At 50.9% G+C, this 21,024-nt stretch overlaps 2 protein-coding genes across 2 annotated transcripts; both read left to right on the top strand.

Annotated features, from left to right (window-relative positions):
* Positions 1-367: 367 nt before the first annotated feature.
* Positions 368-5,650, top strand: LOC119103678 (lambda-crystallin homolog; the record flags this gene model as incomplete). Its single annotated transcript, XM_037227296.1, is given in 6 exon segments — positions 368-473; positions 993-1,201; positions 2,180-2,337; positions 4,273-4,415; positions 4,656-4,798; positions 5,174-5,650. Coding segments are annotated over 6 exon segments (834 nt in total), but the record flags the coding sequence as incomplete, so codon positions are not given.
* A 7,562-nt stretch (positions 5,651-13,212) lies between these two features.
* LOC119103203 (larval cuticle protein 1) lies at positions 13,213-19,291 on the top strand. Its single transcript, XM_037226648.1, has 4 exons — positions 13,213-13,266; positions 13,753-14,154; positions 15,199-15,235; positions 19,269-19,291. Exons 1-4 carry the CDS (start codon positions 13,252-13,254, stop codon positions 19,289-19,291), a joined length of 477 nt encoding a protein of 158 aa, XP_037082543.1. The 5' UTR covers positions 13,213-13,251.
* The last annotated feature ends 1,733 nt before the right edge of the window (positions 19,292-21,024 follow it).

Genomic DNA, 21,024 nt, shown 5'->3' on the forward strand with positions numbered 1-21,024 from the left:
CCCAGTCACCAGTGCATCGAGCATACTCGGATGACTGACACGAACCTTGTCCTTGAGTCCAAAGGCTGTGGTAGTCCCTCAGAGTGCCTGGGGCTCCACGAGATAGACCCCGAAAACCCCATCTCAGCCACCTGGGACCAGGCCCCACCTTGAAACCCTGGCGCTCCTGTCGCACTGCGAGGAATGTGTTTTCCGAGCGAAATTGGCAGGCCCATTTCGCGTGGTCCCACGGATTAGACATAAAACCTTGAAATTCATGCGAACTGATAAAATGTCAGGCTGGGTGGTCTTACCTGTCCTATTTCGCAATGTGGCGAAACATTCCGACCCGCATGATGGGCATGTCGTATTTCTATTTAATCTTCAGATCCCTGGAGCTCTGGACGATATCCGCAGTCAGCTTGACCAGATGGAGAGGCACGGAATGTTGAGAGGCGACCTGACTGCCGACCAACAGCTTCAGCTTATCACAGGTCAGACTTCAGCCTGCCTCCTCCAGTTACTGCTGGCTGACTCGTTTTGTGCATGTTTTTGTAGTTATGCTAAAATGGACTAATAACTAATGCTGACGTTTGCGAAGATGTTTCATGTTTGCTTCTTATTCCAATTCATGTCAACTTTGTTGTGTCGTTTTCTATGTGGAGTTGCCTCCCAGGGAGTCACCTGGTGAGGGGGCTGCGTCGCTCAGAGGGTGCAGCATGCGGTGGCGATCATCTTCCGTGTCAGGGTCTCAAGCTCCGGCTGTCAGACTGGTGTTTTATCGTCACCGCTGCGATCGGCGCGAGGGACGCGTCGCTGACTGGTCTCGCAGTCTGGCACCAGTGCACGTTAGACCGTTTATACTTAACGCGATCAGACCGCCCTCTGGTTCGGAGGCGACCGCCGTGACACGCCGCTCGTGATCTCTGATGGCTGTGACCGTTGTGAGCACGCCAGTGACGTCACAAACGGCGTGCTCAGGCCTGCGGTGACTGATGCGAACGGTGCTGCAGGCGCCAAGGACCTGGCTGAGTGCGTGTCGGGCGCGGTGCACGTGCAGGAGTGCGTGCCGGAGCGGCTGGAGCTGAAGCAGCAGGTCTTCGAGCAGCTGGACCGGCTTACAGATGGCAGTACGGTGCTCAGCTCTTCCACCTCGTGCCTGGCGCCCTCCAAGTTCACGCAGACGCTGCAGCACCGCAGCAGCTGTTTGGTGGCCCACCCGGTCAGTGGGGGTGGGTGGGCTTAGATGCGTCCCCGTCTGGGGTACAGTGACCGCCGACGGCTTCCCCGCGCGGGACGACACGGATCTGACTGGTGAGTGGTTTACACCTCAGCCTGCGCAGCTCGGCATATGTTTATGGGCTGCGTTAACAACAAGGCATGCAAGTGTCGGCTACTGCTCTATACAGCTGTGACGAGTTCCAGTCGTTGCAATAAACACAGTCGTCACTGGGGTCGGTGAAGTACGAAATAACGTACCGCTTTGTTTATGGCGCGGTGAGGTTGATGAGTTTTGTCAACAAACGGCAAGTCCATGGCATGTGGCCTGCCGCCGATCTTAAGCACACGCCCGGGTGGGGGTCAATTGGACCACAACCTACACAAAGGTTTTACATGATTATTTCCGTACAGCGCAGCGTAGGCGCGCCAAACTCTGCATAGCTGTAAGAAATTGGATGCCAGTTTTGTGTATGAAAAATTGGGCGTGCCTTGTAAGGTAGCTGACCTATGGCGGGCCAAACTCAGGCCGGATCTGTCAGCGAAGGCCCCGACCTTATTATGTCCCTGCTTTGGATCTGACGGCTTCTCTCTTTTGATATTATTAAATTTTCGTGTTATTGTGGCTGATACAGACCGCAGAATCGGACATCCTTTAACTCCTTTAGACTATGCCACCACATATTCATGTCATATATCTTCCGCGACTCCGGACTAACCAGCCTGAAGGTACACTGATAGCACTGATGCCACACTGATGCGTCATAATTGGCCGCGTGGCTTTTGGAGCTACATTATGGTGGCGAAAGAAATTTAACCGCGTCATTGAATGTAAGGGGTTAAGTTAGGCCGAGTGCCGACAGCTTTTGGCCGGAAGGTACTGACGTCTCCCCACTGGTGACATGTGACCCGCCCTATTACACATCTCGGCTGGAGCTGGCGTTGACGATATCTGACCCGACTTTGGTGGTGCTTCCCCCAGGTGAACCCACCCTTTTACGTGCCTCTGGTGGAGCTGGTGCCGGCCCCCTGGACTGACCCGGAGGTGGTGAGGCGCACACGAGAGCTGATGCTTGAGATCGGTCAAGACCCCGTCACACTCGGCAAGGAGATGCCGGGCTTTGCCCTCAATCGGATCCAGTAAGTGCGGCATCAACAGGATCAAGCAGGGCGCTTCCGCAGATTCTTCAGGTTTCGAGCTCCTGCACAACCTCAGACGAATTGCTTTTATATAAAATTGGACCACATACCTCCACTAGATGTCATCGTTTTTATTTGGACCGTTCGAATACTCAACTAAATAATAGGGTGGCGGAGAATATGCGAGTATCCAAATTAATTCTTTAAAAAGTCGGCAACATCCTAACACTCGTCGAAAAAAAACAGTTATTGGTGAATACAATCAGTTCGAATTTTGAACCCAATGGTCAAATGACACCAGGACCGAACTTCCCCGCAATGTTTGTAAACCACGGGCAAAAGGGACTCGCGCACGGCTTATCACGAAAAAACAAACATACTGCAACCGGGAGCGCGGTCAAACCCCTGGCAAAGGGGGGGGGGGGGCACAAGGTTGACAAAAGGGACTGAGAGTTAAAGCACTCATTCCCCTAAACAAAGTTAGGTAGCTGTGTATGGTCCATTTGACAATGGGGGCATGCTTTTTTGGTATTTTTTCATGTTTGCCATCTTTATGTGTGCTAGAGGCCAGAGGCTACCGCGATATGATTTTGCCTGAATTTTTTAGCTGATAAACTGACAACATCACGCGCTCAACGATTGTATGAAATAAATCGTAGGTGCTGGTTATTTTACTATGGTCCGGAGAGCCCATTCAGAAGCTTTTCCAAAAATTTATCTCGGCTCTACAGAGATATTAAGGGCCCAGTGAATGTAGAATGTAGATCAAGATGTGTCAACCAGATGTGTTAACATGGCCAGATTGGGAAGCGGGCCCTCAGGCACGCACCGGCAAGGAGCCGACTGTGCGGTATAAGTAGTACTGACCAGCGTAAAGGCCCAGTTCGTCTCCGGGGCCCCTGAAAGGCGCAAAAGGCCCCCTAACGATAATTTGAGGGCCAGTCCCCGCAGGCCGAGGCCCCCGAATAAGAATCCGACCAGTCCTTCGTGCTATTAAGCTCTCCAATCGTGCCCTTAAACGTCGGTCCCGTTGGGCCCTCCGGGCTCTTCGGGCCTCCTGAAACACTGCTTCTGGCCGACTTGGGGCCCCTTGCCAACACAGGGCCTCCTGGAAGGCGCTGTGGGGCCCTGACAGGCACTGGGCTCCGACCGATGTAAATAGCTGGCTTTGGTTTTGTCCCTGCTTGGGAAATGGGCTCTCGGGCCCATGCCGCATGGAGCCGACTGTACGTCATCGATGGTGTGCTTAGCTGTTTGAAATGCATTGAAGGCATTGGAGATCCCGACCCCGCGGTCCGGGTCCCTGAATACGACCTCCCGTCGGCATTTTGGGCCCGTCTGATTTTCAAATCGGCCCTTAATCATAGTTCCCGAACGGCCCTTCGGGCCGAGGGACCCTTCGGACGCCTGGGAACCTAGGGGAAGTACATGGCCTTCGTACCCCTATCCCCGCCGCACCTCTGCCTGCACTACTGAGCAAAACCGCTCCATGGCATGCCTGTTCCAATAGTTATTAAATGCATTCGTGTTCGAACCTGGAGTGGCCCAAGGGCTTTCTAACAGCCCCAATGAACTGTGATGAGTTATTGGGTAAAAATTGGTACATTCTGTCAAAGTGATACAAAATTAATGTTGTTGATGATCTCTTGCAAACGTTCTGGACATGACCCCTACTTAATCTCGACATACGGTCACAGTCGTACCGTCTGCTTCATGCTGCCGGTATTTACCGGCAGCCGAATTTTAGTAGCACCTGAAGTTCTAGCACAAGATTTCTTTTGGTAGAGTGACTGTATTACAGTTAGGTTAATGTCATGCTTTTTCCGACCCGTTCTTTGTTATTTTGCGACAGAGTAACGCAGAGCGCCGACATTTCATCGTCGTTGACCCAGGCGCCACCTGCCGTCGTGATCAGCGCGTCCTCTGCCGGCGCAGGTACGCCATCCTGAACGAGTGCTGGCGCCTGATAGCCAACGGCGTACTAGATGTACAAGACGTGGATTTGTTGATGAAGAGTGGCCTGGGGCCGCGCTACGCCTTCATGGGACCACTGGAGACAGCCCACCTCAACGCTGAAGGTGACGGACGCCCTGGACGAGCTGCACCGAGCCCGCGCTCTGGGAGGAGTCGGGAGCACTCTCCCTGAGCTCCGATGCTCTGCCCTACTGTCTGGTTACAGTAAGCTTCTGGTGACGTGTCGCCCCGTTCCCGCCCCTGCAAGTGAGGCCTGTTGTGCACTAACGTGCCGACGGCTAGGACCTCTAGGGCGCGTGTGTTTCCCGTGAGGTGGAGCTGATTTATCCTTCGCGTCGCTGCAGGCATGGCCAACTACTGCGATCGCTACAGCAAAACGGTCTTCTCGGTGTCGGAGACATTCGGTCCGGTGCCGAGGATGGAGGGGAAGCTGGCGGAAGAGGTGGACACCCAGATGACCCGAATTGTGCCACTGGAGAAGCTGCAGGTCTGTAGCGCACGCTGCTGGAGCGTGTACTGGTGCAGGCAGTGGTGGTGGTGCAACTGGAAATGCTGCAGGTCTGTAGCATTCGCTGCTGGAGCGGGTACTGGTGCAGGCAGTGATGGTGGTGCAACTGGAAAGGCTGCAGGTGCGTGCGCGCACCTGCCGCTGCTGGAGTGAACGATGTAAGGCAAAGGTCACATTGTATCGCACGGGCTGCAGCTCTGTGCCCGCACCGGAGATGGTTGTTTCGGGGATGATTTTTGAGGTCCTACGTCTATGCTTTCGGAACGAACATGACATGGTTACGGACTTCATGTGTTGACCCGGGTCTCCGTGGATGCGGACCACGTTGACCCGTGGTCCTTGATGCTGTTTCAGGAGCGCCGAGCCTGGAGAGATGTCCGCCTGGCAGCCCTGGCCAGGCTGAAGAAGGACATGGACAGTGGCAAGTAAACGACCGCTCTCCCTCTGGGTCCCGCACATGCCTCTGTCGACCGAGCTCGACTCGCCGCCAACAGTGGACACCAACGCTGACCCGCTACCTCTGCTCATCAGTCTGAAACAGACTGTATTACTTGAGACCCATCGTGCTCCAGACATGTGTGCATTCATTTGTTGGTTTCAACTGCTCTTATTCGTGGCCAGCTGTCTGTAACCCGTGCCAGACTAAGCCAGGCCAGTAAACCGCTGAGCAGTCCTACATGTATGTTAGGCATATGTACCACCCCGGGACAAACGCCAACTGATGGGCCGAATATGATACGGGAGTTGAGTGAAACCAGTGATGGACCGAGCACAGCCGTGGTTGGATGTGTTTTGCGGCGAAGCATACATACAATACATGCAAGGGATTCAGTGTGTGTTGTTTACGGAAGCCCGAAGAGACAGACTCAAGGGGCTAAACTCACACACTGTTTTTACAGACGTGGTGTGGTCTGTTCACATTGAGCATCAATGCCAAAACTTCAGCCCCGTAGCTCAACATGTTAGAGAGCCTGCATCCTATCTCACCCGTGGAGAGGTGATGATTCAAGTCACTACAAACGATCACGGTGTTTGCCACCGGCCGGGTTGGCCTGCGGCCGGCGGCAGCAGCCACTCGGGTTCAGATCAGGTCAGCGGGCGGAGCCGACTGTGCCGAGTGCTGCGGCACGGCAGAATTTTGACACCAAATTCTGCTGTCGAACCGGAATTTCCTGATTGGTCAACACGGCTTGGTGTGAGATCCGATCCCAGAAATGTATTCACCCGAAAAGGTTTGGATTGACTTTCTGGCAAATTGACTTAGGAAAAATTGCATGCATCCGTGAGCGTCCAGCACCCTGGTTGATGTGCATTTGAACGGTTAACAGGGCCAGCTTACCAGCCGTCACCCCCGCTTAACTTGCAGGGGTGACGGTTTTGGCACCGTAGTTGAACGTCTCACTGACCAAATATCTCAGAAATCGCGGTTGATCGGCTGTATACATGTTATACAATGATGTAGTCTTATACGACTCCAATATGCTTCCGTCATTTGACACCGGTTAAAAGCTATGGTTTGCACGAATGGATGAACAGTGTTTTTTTTTTTACTCGCATTCGTGGTTGCTGGACACCACGTGGTCCTATGTACGTTGTCATTCACATTAAAACATTTTTAACCGATAATGGGTGAACTGGGGAACTGGGGAACTCCATACCACCAAAATAACGCGTTGATTTCAGCTTTGCAAGCGAGGGAATATTCACAGCACAATAACCAGCGTCCGTCAAAACATTCTGACCTCTCTAGGCCACCCTTCCAGTTCCAGTTCAAGCTCAAGTGACAGGGAAATCCGTATCATAAAAAGTTGTTGGCGATTTTAGCATTTCAAGCACCAGAATACTTATCAGTGCAAGACTAAGCGTTCGTAAAATGATCCCCGCCAGTCAAAGCCCCTTTCAAGATCAAATTCAACCTCATATGACTGGGAATTTCATATCATCGAATCATTACCGACCAAACTCAGATTTTTAAGCATTCGAAATATCACTAGCGTGTGAAATGGCATCTGTCAAAAAGTTCTTACCTCTCAAGGTCACATTCAGGTTCAAATTGTCTTGTTATGTGTTCGTTCGCGCCTTCGCAGTCCCGGATCACACACACGACGTTTCACAGTTGGCGTCTGTATTTGAACTGCCCCACCGGAGTCCAACGGGATTGCGTCAATGTACACGGTGGCGCAGGCGGTACAATAGCGATGTGTGAGAGCTGGCTCCCATATTGGGGACGCTGTACATTTAACATGGGACATCACATGACACAAATGACTGGAAACTCCATATCATCGAGAAACATCAGCCAATTTCAGCTTTTCAAGCGCCAAAATATTCACCAGCACAAGAACTAGCGTCCCTGAAAAACTCCTGACCGCTCAAAGTCCCTCGTTGAAGTTAAGCCCAGGTTGGAATGACGAGAATCTCCATATCGTCTCCTATATATAGATCATCTCCATATCATATCATATGTGATACGATATGCAGATGATATGATATGGAGATGATATGATACAGAGATGATATATCATATATATATATATATATATATATATATATATATGATGTGATGTATCATACGATATATATCATATATCATATATGATATCATACCACATCATATCATCTCCATAATAACTCCATGGCATCGAGAAACATCAGCCAGTTTCAACTTCTCTTGCGCCAAAATATTCACCAGCACAAGAACTAGCGTAGCTGAAAAACTCCCGACCGCTTAAAGTCCCCCGTTGAAGTTAAGCTTAGGTTGGAATGACGAGAATCTCCATAGCGTCAAAAAAACTATTTTAGCTTTTGAACCATCAGAATATTCACCAGTGTGAGAAGCAACGTCCGTCAAAACGCCTAGAATGCTCATAGTTACCTTTCGAGATCAAAGCCTCGTTCAAAGCACGGAAACTTCATGTCACCAAAACCTTACCGGCCGATTTTAACTTTGAAAACATCAGAATGTTCACCAGCCCGAGAACCAGCATTCGTCAAAAAGTCCTGAAAGCTCAGGGTTTCGTTTCATTCTCAAAGTTACGCTCATTTAACAGGAATCTTCAAATCACCAAAAATTACCAACCAGATTCACCTTTTCACAGGTCAAATATTCACCAGCGTAAGAACTAGGGAGCGTCAAAACCCCTTACCTCTCAGGGTTACCCTTCCAAGTCAAACACAGGCCCACGGGATTGATAACTTAGATTGCCAATACATTAGATTTCATTCAAATCACCTTCCTTTCACATCATTTTTTGTCTTTCTTTACATTCACGTCATTTCATTTCATCAGATCACATCAGATGTATATCAGATCGCCATAACATCCGAACCCCATATTACATTTTTAGGCACGAAAATAATAATTGGCACGTGAACTATCGCTCATCAAAAATTGACCCCATGTGGTCTCTCTTGGAGGCCAAATGACGAAAAACTCCGTATCACGGAAAATTGCGCGTTCGTCAGGCCGATGGAAGGTCACGATTTTTTATGGCTGTTACTTCTTGAGCTGCTGAATAATCTGGAGGACGTGGATGAGCAGCATGACGACCCCACATGCTGCCTCGCTGCGTTTTTGGGGCGCGAGCTGTTGGCCCCTTTGGCGAGGTGTTGCTCGGCTTCGTGCGGTAACATTCCGCCTCCCACCGTCAGTGGCCCTTCTCGTGTAGAAACGACCGTGTCGGCACGAACAAGTGAGGCTTCAGGTAATGCCGTCACGCGGTTACACGGTCATCACTCGGCGAAGCCAGGACGCGCGAGCTAAAACGTGCTCGACGCGATGCAGTCGTTGCATGGTAAATGGCCGCGCTGTCGCTATCTAGGCGTTTTTGTGATTGGCACTGAGCCAAACCTCTCCTTGGCCTATACATCTCTCTGCTGATGTATGCCTGCGTGTTGCTGGGTTCAATGCATCATCGGCAAGCGTTCCACCGCTAATGGACCCCCTCAATCACCAGATAGCACATCGTGTTCCTGGTCGTGCACGCAGTGTCGCCCTCCCACCACCCACTCGGCGCCGTCGCCCACTCTTCCTTGTAGTTCGCTGGTACCGTCTCTCCTTTCCTCACGACCCGCCAGCAACGCCGCCCCATTTGGCTCGCGCCGATCGCTATGGTCGCGCCCGCTCGGGACGCTTCCCATAATGATGTCAAAGGTCGTGAGTAGTTTCCACACATGCGGAACGATATGGGGGGCCGCCCATGAATAATATTACGCATTGAGGGAGCGGAGGGGGAGGGGACTTAACGGAAACGCAACAGAGAGAGAGGGAGAGGATGTTGGCAGCGTTATGTTATTCTCAGTTGTGGTGGCGAATGCGGCTAAAATCTTGGAGACAATTTATAGCCTTAAATGTAGATACCGTGGGCTCACCCTCATAAAGTAACACATCATGAAGTAATGCACGGGCATGTCTAGCTCAATTAGGGGTCAATTGGGTGAGATTTCTTTAAAATGTTACAGCGTGTCCGGAGTGACGGGGGTTCACCCAGCATAGCGAGTGTGCAACCAAGGGTTAGGGAGGGCTGAACAATTGTCAACAGCGCGTAACGTAAATGATTGACGACCCCATACTATTTCCTTCGCGTCCGTTTGTTTGCTTGCTTGTTTGGTTGTTTTTCGGCGCATACTTACCGAACGGTGGGACCTACTTCCCAGCGGGTCGCGCCGTTTGAGCGGGCTCTGGCGCTGCCAGCCCAGTACCGGTAATCAGGTACGATACGGCCCTCGGCTGGTGCGTGGCACGTGCTTAGAAGGCCCGTTTTTAACCCTTGCCCAAAAAGGGAAGGGAGTTCGATGCGAACCCCTATGCCGGTATGCTGCACAATCGTGCCAACACTTTCAGTAGCCTATGAGACATTCATTGCGCATTTTTGACACCAAAAATGCTTCTATCATCTCTGGTTTCGGAGTGGCGGCGATTTTTTAGGAACACTGCGCGGCGATCTATGGCCGGCGCGGGCTGAGAGCCGACATCACTGCGCTAATGGAGCCATACATCATGAACATATAGTCAAAACACACAAGACTATGTGCCAACTTAGTAGGAATTAAACTAAGAGCATACTTGTTTGGATTTCGTTTCGATGCGAGACGTGGCCTGGTAAATATAAATATATTTATTTATAAACTTCAGCATTTTAGAGCATCGCTTAACCTCATAATGGGTACAGGGATTTGTGGGAATCGAAAACTGTTGTCATTCGATTGAACGTAAAGCTCAAACTAGAGATCTTGATTCCTAAAGGGATAATGACCATAAGTGTCATGGTGCACATTAAAATGGACTAAACAACGAACACCCCATCTTCATGACTTCCTCAACGACAGTTTTCAACATAAAAGCAATTTACAAACTGGCAAAACTTCAAACATGATTTCACCGTCCAGGACAATTTCAAGGGAAGGAGTTTTAGGTCCTAGCAATGTTTATCTGCGCTACAGAAGTGACTCGCGAACGATAGCAGATGGAATGCAATGAAAACAGGTTACATGAATGACCTTCCGGACAAATAAATCAAAAAAGACAATCGCCTGGTGAGGGTTGCATCAGCTCTCACATTCAAACACATGTGCTGCGTCTGATTTTTGGTGGTGAGTTCCGAGTCTGAATACATTGGTGAGATCACACGTTTTGTGCCAACAACATAACCCTCTCTCAAAATTTTATATATTTCCAAACACAGGGAGCTAGAATCGCTTTTGAACTAGGGTGGGAGTGAAAAATTTCAACGCAAAAAGACCGTGCAGGAGCGAAAAAATCAATTCACAGAATATGGAACTTTAAGCTCGTGACTGATGTTTCAGCAAACAAAGACATTTATTTCAAGTTGGTATGGCCGTAGCATCGGAAACTTGGCAAAACTTTTTTCTTAACATGTTAAGCCACTTAAGTGAAACAGAATTCATCAAAGCATAGTTATTTCATGACAGTGTAATCAGCATAAAAATTATTAACACCGATAATTTGATGCTGCACCGTGAACTTCCCTTCCACAGCACTTTTAACACAAAACAAAGCAAGGTAAGTCAAGAGCAAAATATGAAAAGAAAATTAAACAAGCACAAAACACTCAAACAAAAAAACCTTGGACTCATACACATCAGCCCATCACCACGTCAAACACAATAGACATGCCTCTGGCTTCTGTTAAGATGGGATCAGGGAAAACGAACATTTTGTCACTGTTTCTCACAAGATACCAATGCTTATTTCCATGAACGTAGCCTAACTATGTCTAGCCTAAAGAGGCCTTACTTCATCTCATCCTGTCTAACCTGTTTGTATCACAGGATTATTAGGTAAATTTAATTTAGAAGACATTTCTTGAATGTTTCACTCCTGCATTTCGGGAGTGATGCAATGTAGTGGTCAAGTCCCCTCGGGAAAAAGAAGTACGCGGAGAAAAATTATCTACGAGGCCTTGCCGGTATTTGCACCAGGCTCTGCTTTCGTGGTGTGGTGGTGAGACCGAAAGAATAGGGGATGCGTGAAAACCTTGCATTTGGCACACAGCTGCCGATTGTGATGCATTTTGTAAACAAACCAAACTTAATGCGTGCAAACGGCTGGCGCCGCTGGGGTTCTTGGGCTTGGAGGTACCTGGCGCCATTGCTCTGTGCATTTATAGACAGGATTCAGATGTAGGTGAGTCAGGACATAGCCATAGGTGTTCAGGTTCTGTGGAGCTTCGTTTATGCTTGGTGGTTTCAAGTGAGCTTGGTTTTGAATGGCATCTGAAAACCTCAGAAAGGGAAATAGGGGTTTGGCATGTGCGATTATACAATGTCAGGCAGGATTGAAAAAATCACATAAAATATGGGGAAAAGGAGTGAAAAATTCCTCCTCATAGGCCGTTGCTTTACACCCAAATTCGGCAATTCTAGGACACTGTCCAAATATGTGGTTGCTCTAAAAATTGCCGAATCATTGAGCACTCGTCACACAAACCAGACCTGAACACATGTGCTGCATTGCGGCAGCTGGTGCCCCCCACCACACTGGTGTCCACTTTTGTGCTATATTCCTTCCGGAGGTTACTCCTCTAGCGTGTTCTCATCATATGCCATCTGTTTTCATGCGCATGTCGTTTCTGTAGTGTAGGCAAAGATTGTTTAGGGCCGAAACCTCTTTCGAATGGCCTTGTTTTTGACAGGAAACAAATTTTATTGAATTTCGCAACTTTGTAACACATTTTCAAATTTCAAGACTCTCAAGGCTTAAGCCGTTTCGGTGAAACTCTTGTCCTGTTTTCGGTCCATTTTAGTATAAACCTTGCTACTTGTGACTACCGTTCCGTTTGCAATGGTTATAACTGTTTTTTGAAGTAAAAATTTCCTGCTATTTGCACGAAAAGTGGAAGCATATTTTTATGGACCCTGAGTTTTTTAGATTTACGCACTTAACCCAAACTACGCTTTCCGCAGAGAAAAAAAGATCCAGTTTTACTTGCAGTGGATATAGATTCATTAGTGACAGAAGCACAGTTTACCTGGCTAAGTCATGCCGAGTTATGAAATGCCAAGTCATAACACGCGTTTTGCCAACCAACTCACACGGACATCCATCAAACCCACGACAGACCATGAGGGACAGCATTGTCAAGGTACCAGATGACGTCATATGCCTACGAATTTCCGGTCATATGGCAGCTTCGTGAGGAACTCCTGATTTGAAGGCGCGGGCGGAAGGAAGGTCGGTGCCTCCGCGTGCTTCAGCAGCTGGCCTGCGGTGTCCGCTTAATGCGGACAGTGAGCAAGTCATCATTCCAGATGCCGTCCTGCTTTATCCTTGTGGCGCAACATTTCAGAGAAGTTTGAGTTTTAACAGTGACGCTACAGAACTTCTGGCACCGCTGCCGGCTGTCTGGAATAGTTGGAATTCATTTTACGTTTCAGTGAGGCTCAATGATTTGTAGGGTTTTCAGTTCGTGTGGCCATCTGTTGATGTACCGAGAGGAGAACTCCATTCCAGGTTCCCGTGAACGTATCCCCGCCCCAGCGAACTGTCCCAACGCAACCCCCAGTCGGCGCTCTGCAGGAGGATAGGCCATGACTGACACGCCCCGCGATAAGTCAGCCCCATCGAGCGCTGGGTCCTACAGCGATGTTCCGCTGTTGAGAGCCGGCGGCTGCGCTTGCCGTCCTCCGCCCTGCAATCGCGGCGGGTGCCTGCAGGCGGGCTGGACAGACCGGGCCACCTTGAGATGCGCAGCGGTGCTGAGCATCCCCCCCCCCCCCCCCCGACAGCGGGGCTCCTCCCCCGGAGGCCGGCTCGGGCCTCAGGACTGGACGGTTTGCCTGGCTGGCGGCCTTGGTGTGAGTCTTCTCCGGCGGCTGAGACTCCAGTCTGCCCCCGAGGCGAGGTGCTTCTATTTAAGGCCCACTGGTTGACATTGAACGCAGTCGCTGCGAAGGTCTCAAAGAGTGCGAAGATGCTCAGAGTATTGGTGAGTCAGTGCCGCGTTGTTGTTTCATGTCTGATGCGGTCCGATATGTGCTGTTGGGAGAAATGTCTGAGGTCCCGTCGGAACTCAGGAGGCCAGCTCTGACATTAAGAAATACGTCTTCCGTTGAGCATTTGTTAATGAAGTAAACGTCGAGTCGCCTCAGCTGTTATTGCCTTCAGACATACATAACAGCTTGCGTCAAACTGGCAATAATCCCACGATTAGGGATTAAGCCTCACATCCAAAATGTGCATCGTGATTCTGTTGAGACTCTGAGCTGAATTCACAACCTCCTATACAGTAATTTAGATGACAACAAGACGGCAGTTTTAGTACCGCTAAGAGCGTGCTCCGTCAAATTTCCGGGCAGCATTGACAGGCAAACTCCAGCGTAGGCTTTCGGGATGGAACATGCGAGGGAAATGATCGCAGTCGCCTATGCAGGCAATCCCTGCCATGTCACCTCAGTCTTCCCGCGCTCGTCAGACGGTGTTGGCGTGCCTGCTGCTGGGGCCGTCGGCCAGCCAGTACGCCGCCTCCCGTCGCAGCAGCCCGCCCGTGCCCATCCTGCGACAGGTCAGCACTTCGCACGACGACGGCTCCTACACGTACGGCTACGAGGCCGGCGACGGCTCGTTCAAGCTGGAGACGCGGCGCGCCGACGGTGAGGTGTTTGGCAAGTACGGCTACATCGACGGCAGCGGTGAGCTGCGCACCGTCGAGTACGGCGCCAACCGGCTGGGCTTCCAGCCCTCCGGCGCAGGCATCACCGTCGCGCCGCCCACGCTCGTCGACGAGACGCGCCGCTACCGCGACGACGGCGAGAACCGACGCTACGACGACGGCCAGTACCGACGCTACTACGACAACGGCGGGTACCGCCGCGACGCACCGGCGGCGCCGGCGCCGCCGCCGGCGCCCATCGCCGCCGCCGACTTCCAGCGCCAGTTCGCCGAGTTCGACCGCCGGATCTCGCGGCTCTTCGACGCGAGCGCGCGCCCGACGCCTCGCCGGTACCCGGCCCCGGCTCCGGCGCCCGCCCCTGCGCCCGCCACGACCTTCTACGCCCGCACGTACCAGCAGCAGGGCGCGCAGGTCGGGGCGAATCTTCCGGATAACGTGGACCTTGAGACGGGCTCCTATCGGCTGAATTATGTCGGGAAGAAGTAGGGGCGTGTTGGTTTTGTATTGTGTGCTGGTCTTGTCCGTATGTGCGTGGACTCTTTTACAATGTGTCGCGAGTTTGTGTAGGTGCGATTTTTTCCGAGCCAGCATTTCATTCTCACCTACCGGCGCCGGCTGGCTGATAACGCCTTCCATGGTTTTATTTGTTTGTTTACGGTCGAGTGCGCAAATATAGAACGTGAAAGTTAAGCCTTTGAATGTCGCGTCCATGCGAAGCCAAGCACGTCTCACATAGAACGCAATCTATTTGCTTTTCGCCCTAACAGGTGCCCAAAAACTGCTTGTTGTCTTCGTTTCTCGATGCCTCCTGGTATATTCCGGTTTGACATTTTTTAAAAAAAATCATAGTGATGCACATGCATGAACTCCTTCCCTCCCTTTTCTTTCTGAAAGCATGTGTTGTACGCCACCGGTAATCCCGCCTCGAAATTTATTGTGATGGTGCACGAGACAATTTATAATCCCGCACACGAATATAATCATCCAACTCACGGAGATTGAAAACCACGCTCTGTCCTGTCCATTGACCCCATGCACGGTTGTACGCCACATCGCGTAAAACCGTGCACGAACACATCTACCTCGCCAAACATCTCCAAATATTGGCATAATACGTTACTACCTCGCAGCAGTCATCACGAAATCCGCTAGACAACGTGCGTCGTTCATCGCCCTATCGCCCGCATCACCACTCGACACCACCTTCCGAGGGCCTCTCTGCGCCCCTGCCGACTCTTCGGCCGACAGGCGGCCTTGGTCGGGCCCTGGGGCGAGGGCGCGGACGGTACGGACGTGACGTCACGTGCAGATGACGTCACCGCGGCCGCAGGTGTCGAGCCGTCTTGCCGCGTTCAGCTGTTTTCGGAGCCAGCTGGAGCCACATGCACCGGCAGGCGTACGTGGGTATGATCTGCACGGGTGGGCGTCTGGCCTTGCTTCGGGTGCTGTGCGGTGCATGCCGATGAGACGGTGAGGCGCGAGGCGCCACGCTCCAGTACAAACCGACGCACCGGGTGAACCGAAGCCAGTGAGATGTCATGCTGACTGTCTCCCCTCTTCATGCTCACCTGCTAGGTCACCTATGCATTTTAAAGGGTTTTCCTTATTTGTGTGGAGTTTTGAGTTGAAATAGCGCTCTTAAATATTTTTGGTGTAGTTCACAGCCCTGCCCTTCTTAAAACTTAGCCCTTCTAGCTTCTTAAATTCACGCCCCCAAAGCTGTGCAGACTATTTCGAGGAGACTTCTCCAAGTTTACTAAAGGCATTCATGACGCAATATTAACGTTCTTCAATCCTACCGTTCGTTGGCTATACCGCGACTAAAGCCAAAAAAATTAGCCGTCGAATCGTTCATGTCTGACGTTCGTGAGCACGATTTCCAAACATAGCAGCTGTCAATGGACTCTGAGCCAATGTTGTGTAAGGTACGATGACGTAATCAAATAATGACTTATCGAGGAGCATGTTTACTAATCCGAAAAATTGTGTTGTTTGCGGTAGCCTTTTCCACTCAACAGTTAATCAATGGTTATAAGTGAGCTTATTTGGACGTGTCTGACGCTTGCTTAAGCATATTTAGATATGAAGCATTCCCTTTATGCACTATTGGACATGTTGAGATCATTGACTATGATGTATGCTTACTTGTGTTAGTGCTGTTAAGAGGTACCTGATGAAAATTTGAATATCGGTGATCATGTGACCGCGGACTCCTCGTGACTGTGTTAAAAATGAAAATATTGACCATCAGCTGGATACTATACTTGGACCACCAGTCTTCCCCAAACGGTTAAAGCTTTCACACTGTATGAAGAAGGCTAGTGGTCAAAATATGACATTTAATTCAATGTACATCTTGCTGACTACTCTTTCTGACTGCAGCTGATTACTTCAGACGGTCACGAGTGAAACAATATTGGAGCATCCTGCTGACCCATGAGGGATGTCCAAGCCTCTGCACGCGCGTTCATTCCATACGACGCCGTCCTTGACATAAACAGATAGGCCTTTTGGGTGGTGTGATACCAACGCTTCAAACGACAGATGGCCTAGCAAAACGTGTTGATGGCCCGTTACATATGCAGACGAAGAGATACCCCTTCGACCTGTTTTTGAGGGCCGAACTGGACCGCATCAAAACACAGTGGCTCGGGTCGGAATGTGTTCAGCTACTGCAAAACGTCCTTGAAGTTCATCTAGATAATCCCTCCGTTATTACTCTGAAGACGCCCGAGTTGTAACATGTCTAAAAAGCCATATTGTTGTGTTTATCTGATGAGGCAGGGTCGCTTCACGCCTCACGCTTGAACACTCGCAAAAGTCTTGCTACCAGCCCACTTTATACGGCAGAAACAGTGGTCCCCACTACTTAGTATTGGTACTTAAAGGGAGTGCTTCACGTTGGAAAATAATTGAAGCAAGCATCAGATATCATAAAACAAAGCTCACTTATAGCCAGTGGCGTACTTTTAAATGGAAAACCACTGCTCTAGACAGCACGGTTCTCTGCTTAGTAAATACTTTCCTCCATGTGTCATGGTTTGACCCACGTCATCGTACCGTACACAACGTTGATTGAAAGCCGATTGACGTCCCGTTATATCTGGAAGTCGCGTCCACGACCGCCAATATGAACGCCTCGACAATTGTATTCTTCTTGGCCTTGGTTGTCGCATGGCTTATGGAATGGTAGGATTTGAATGACGAGACGTAAGCAGTGCCGAAAAGCCTTCAAGATGGGCATTTCAGCTCAAAACCCCATATAAAATGTAGAACACTCTCTTCCGCTCCCTGGCGGGCCGGTCGGATATCTTTCGCTCGGGCGGGGGTGAATTGACCCCTGAGGTCTCAGGAACTAAGGGAGCTAGAGACACCAGGATTCACAGAGCGCGTTGATCTGTGTATGAACTCACTTAGGTTAAGGTTTGAGGTTCCTAGCTCATGATCTTCGTGTCAAATAAAGATCAAACAAGGCCAAAGTCGGGGGGTGGTCTCCAAAGGTCCCTAAAAAACCTAGATATATGTTAATAAGCAAAGGTCACACCGCTCATCTGAGGTCAGTGACCTTGCTTGACTTTTGACGGTCATGATAACCAGAATCATACAAGACCGCTTTGATTTTGCATTTGGATAAGCGTGAAAGGTTACGCTAAGCAAGCATGTTCCTAAAAACAAGATGCTGACCTGGGTCTTTTAGGTCAATGACCTGTTCTGGCCTTTAATAATCTATGAAGATGTATGAATAGCGGTTCTTGTTATCAATAAAATTGAAATGAGCACCAGGAACTATCCCATACGCAAAGCGCTAGAGTAATAAAACAGGTTCAGTTTGATCTTGGTCTGACCTTCATGCCTGATCTTAGGTCAATTTAATTTGTTAAGTTTATTGCTTGTGGCGCCTAAGAAAGGCATCTCAGAAATGTATGGCTCCGTCTAACATTCCGTTGTTAGATCAGATTGAACGATTCCCTAGATAATTGCCTTCGCTGAAACCATGGCTTGACTTTGATCTGCCATAGGTCAGTGACCTTACGAAGTTCATCCAAATTTGTGACGTCCAGACGATGCGCTCATTCAATGTCTACAGCTCAGCAAAATTTGGCGCGGCTACGCTGCGTCGTTCGAAAACCATTCTGGAAAAACTCTGTGGTCAATTTGACCCCCAACACCGAGCGCGTGTTATCAGGCCGGTGACAAATGCCATTGAGGGCCACACACCCCGTGTCCGTATATTTCGTAGCTGGTAGTTCTCGCAGCTCTTTTATGCACTTCCCGCAGTAACAACCAATCCAAGGTGAGTCAAAAACCAAAACAGCAAACGTTCGTACCAGATCCACATATTATAAAAGGGAATGTAATTTAAGATGATTGCATGCTCTGTTAATACAGCAGATAATATAAGCCTATGTAAGCAGAAAATATAGATAGCAGATAATATAAGCAGATATAAGCCTGAATACAAGCGAAAATATCAGTGGTGATATGAGCCCGGTTGCGACAGGCTCCCCTCGACCCTCGCCGGCGGGCGGACAACTCACTGTGGTTGTCCTTCATACAAACACCATAATGAGGAGGGCGTTATCTCGTCGTCAATGGCGGACCGGGGAGGGGGGGGGGGGTCCCCGGTATTGTTACTGGCCACACTACGATACCTCACACCAATATGCTTGGTGTTGTTCGACCGTCCGAACATCCAATGTTACGTTCGAGCCCTGATCGTCCCATCACACATGGTCCGTCCGAATATACGCTGTTTCAGCGGTCTCAGGGAATGTAATTGATGTATGGCGCTAATGATGCGTTCAGCGCGGTGCGATAGGATCTTATGGCTTCCCTCTCCCTGCTCCGTATCACACCGAGGTTACCCGTTCCATCATGACACGGACTGAGAACGATTGCCTTACATTTGCATTTGTATTGGTTTTGAACAGTGAAATGAGAGGACATCAAGCGCTCTATGACAGCGAGTGTATACACTGCGAATAATGCCCAATCAGCACTTAATCGTTCCCGAATATGTGCCTTATTAGCAGCAGTGATAATTTCTTCGCCGAAAGCAGCCAATGCGACGTCATGACCGCTGAGAAGACCATTATTCGCATGGGTTGGGCCAGCATTTTCACGCCATTGTGCTGCCAATCTCTGCCGTCCATCTCTCAGCGCTGGGCCCGGCCGCTCCCAGCCGACCAATTGTCGTCGTCCGCACCAGCGCTTCTGAGGGCTCCACCGTCGAGCAGCTTGCCTGACGAGCCTGTCGAAAGACGCTCACTCGGCGTCCTCTGCCTTCTCCTCCACGTGGTAGCTCGCGCCGCCGGCAGGGTGCACCACCGTCGATCCGTAGCCGAACCGGGCCACCGGGCGGTAGCTGTAGCCGTGCGGGTGCTTTATGTACCCGTGCGGGTGCTTCACGTGCACCGCGTAGCCGCTCGGGTAGCCGTGGTAGCGGGTGTAGCTGTACGGCGCCTGGTGGTGGTATCCGTGGCCCGCGTGGCCGTATGGGCGGCCGAGACCTACGAAGTGGCCAGAGCCGTGGTGGCCGTAAGGGTGACCAGCGTAGACGGCGTGACCGTAGCCTGGAAAGCCGTAGCCGTAGGGAAGCGCGAAGTAGCCGTGCTTGCCGTGGCGGCGTAGCCGGAGCTGCCGTACGCGTGGGTCGCCTGCTGGTATGGCTGCACGACGCCGTAGTCGTAGGCGAACGGCTTCGGCGCCATGTCCTCGGTCTCCTCCGCGGTCATATCTGCCGCCGCCACCGCCGAGAGCACCGCCATCGCCAACGTCGACTGGAATGCAGGGCTGGTGCGAGGAGACGGCCACCCGTAGACGGGAACAGCGATTGTAGGGAAAACAGGAGCTTGGGGTGTCCGTAGAGAAATATGGGCACAACGAAATGTGAACATGACTTACGGGTCGGATCTGATGGCGAAACTTAGAGCTGACGAGTAACGATCACAGGCATGGGGAAGCATATTCCACACGCATTTGCCCGAAAAGCGGGTGCAACAGGTTCAAGAGTCGAAACCAAATATCGCACAAAATTCAGCAAACAGACCCAGCTGTATCAGATGATCTTACCCAAATCGCACGAGCCATCTTGTATGCCGAACTCCCAGAGCACGTGTGTGGTCCTTGCGCCGTGTCTGGCTATTTATACAGGCGCAGCCACCGTCGGTAGGTCGGCTTCGGCTCGCTGCCCGTCGGCTGTGGAGCCATGGTCTTCACATCCGCCCCGGCGCCGGCGCTGACCGCACGCCGAGGGTCATGGACCACGGGGGTCACGGACCCGCCCTGTCCGCCGGAGCGGACAGGGCGTCGCCCCGCGCCGGCCGCACGCGCACGCACGCGGCTCTCACGCACAAGCTCCGGGTGAAGCACCTCGCGCCGCGCCGCCGCCTGACGACCCGCTCGGGTGTCGCTGCCGGCCCGTCCCAGGACGACGTCATCCGCTCGGCCTGGGCCGGACGGCTGCCGCTGATGATGATGATGATGACGCGCGTGATCACCGTGATCACACGCAGGTGCGTGAGACGACTGATGAGCCGCGACGAATTTCACCGCCGTCTCGAGCCACTTAAGGACGATCCATGTGCACGTTTACAACGATCGTCGTTGAAATATGAATATCAACCGTTTCTATGAAAAAAAGAAAACTTCAGTGTTGGCTTCGCTAAAGGAGTATTCGGCCCATGTCGTTGGCATAGATAAAATCCGTTATCTCGCACATTAAGGCGGAGAGCGAGGCAAAGAGGAGAGTGCCGCCTTGTTCGTGTGGCTGATGCTGAATGGGAATTTCTCTCCTAATTGAATGCCCCTGAGTCCTTCGACTCTATCCTCATGCGGTGGTTTTTATGACCCACGGTGCCCTTATAAAGATGCATTCCAAAAGCTGGAATCTTGGTGTCTGAAGCACGTTCATATATTCTAAAAATAAATGTCACGTGGCCTGTCTAAATATGAGATATTTGCATCACTCAGTGGCGGTTCTAGGAACCGCTTCTGATTTTCTTGGGAAGCCTATGGCCTCCAAGCGCCCTCTATAACGGCAATATATGATGAATTTGCTATGGCGAGGTCTAT

Source organism: Pollicipes pollicipes, unplaced genomic scaffold (assembly GCF_011947565.3).
Source record: "Pollicipes pollicipes isolate AB1234 unplaced genomic scaffold, Ppol_2.1 Scaffold_5724;HRSCAF=6776_pilon_pilon_pilon, whole genome shotgun sequence".
Classification (NCBI taxonomy): Eukaryota; Metazoa; Arthropoda; class Thecostraca; order Pollicipedomorpha; family Pollicipedidae; genus Pollicipes; species Pollicipes pollicipes.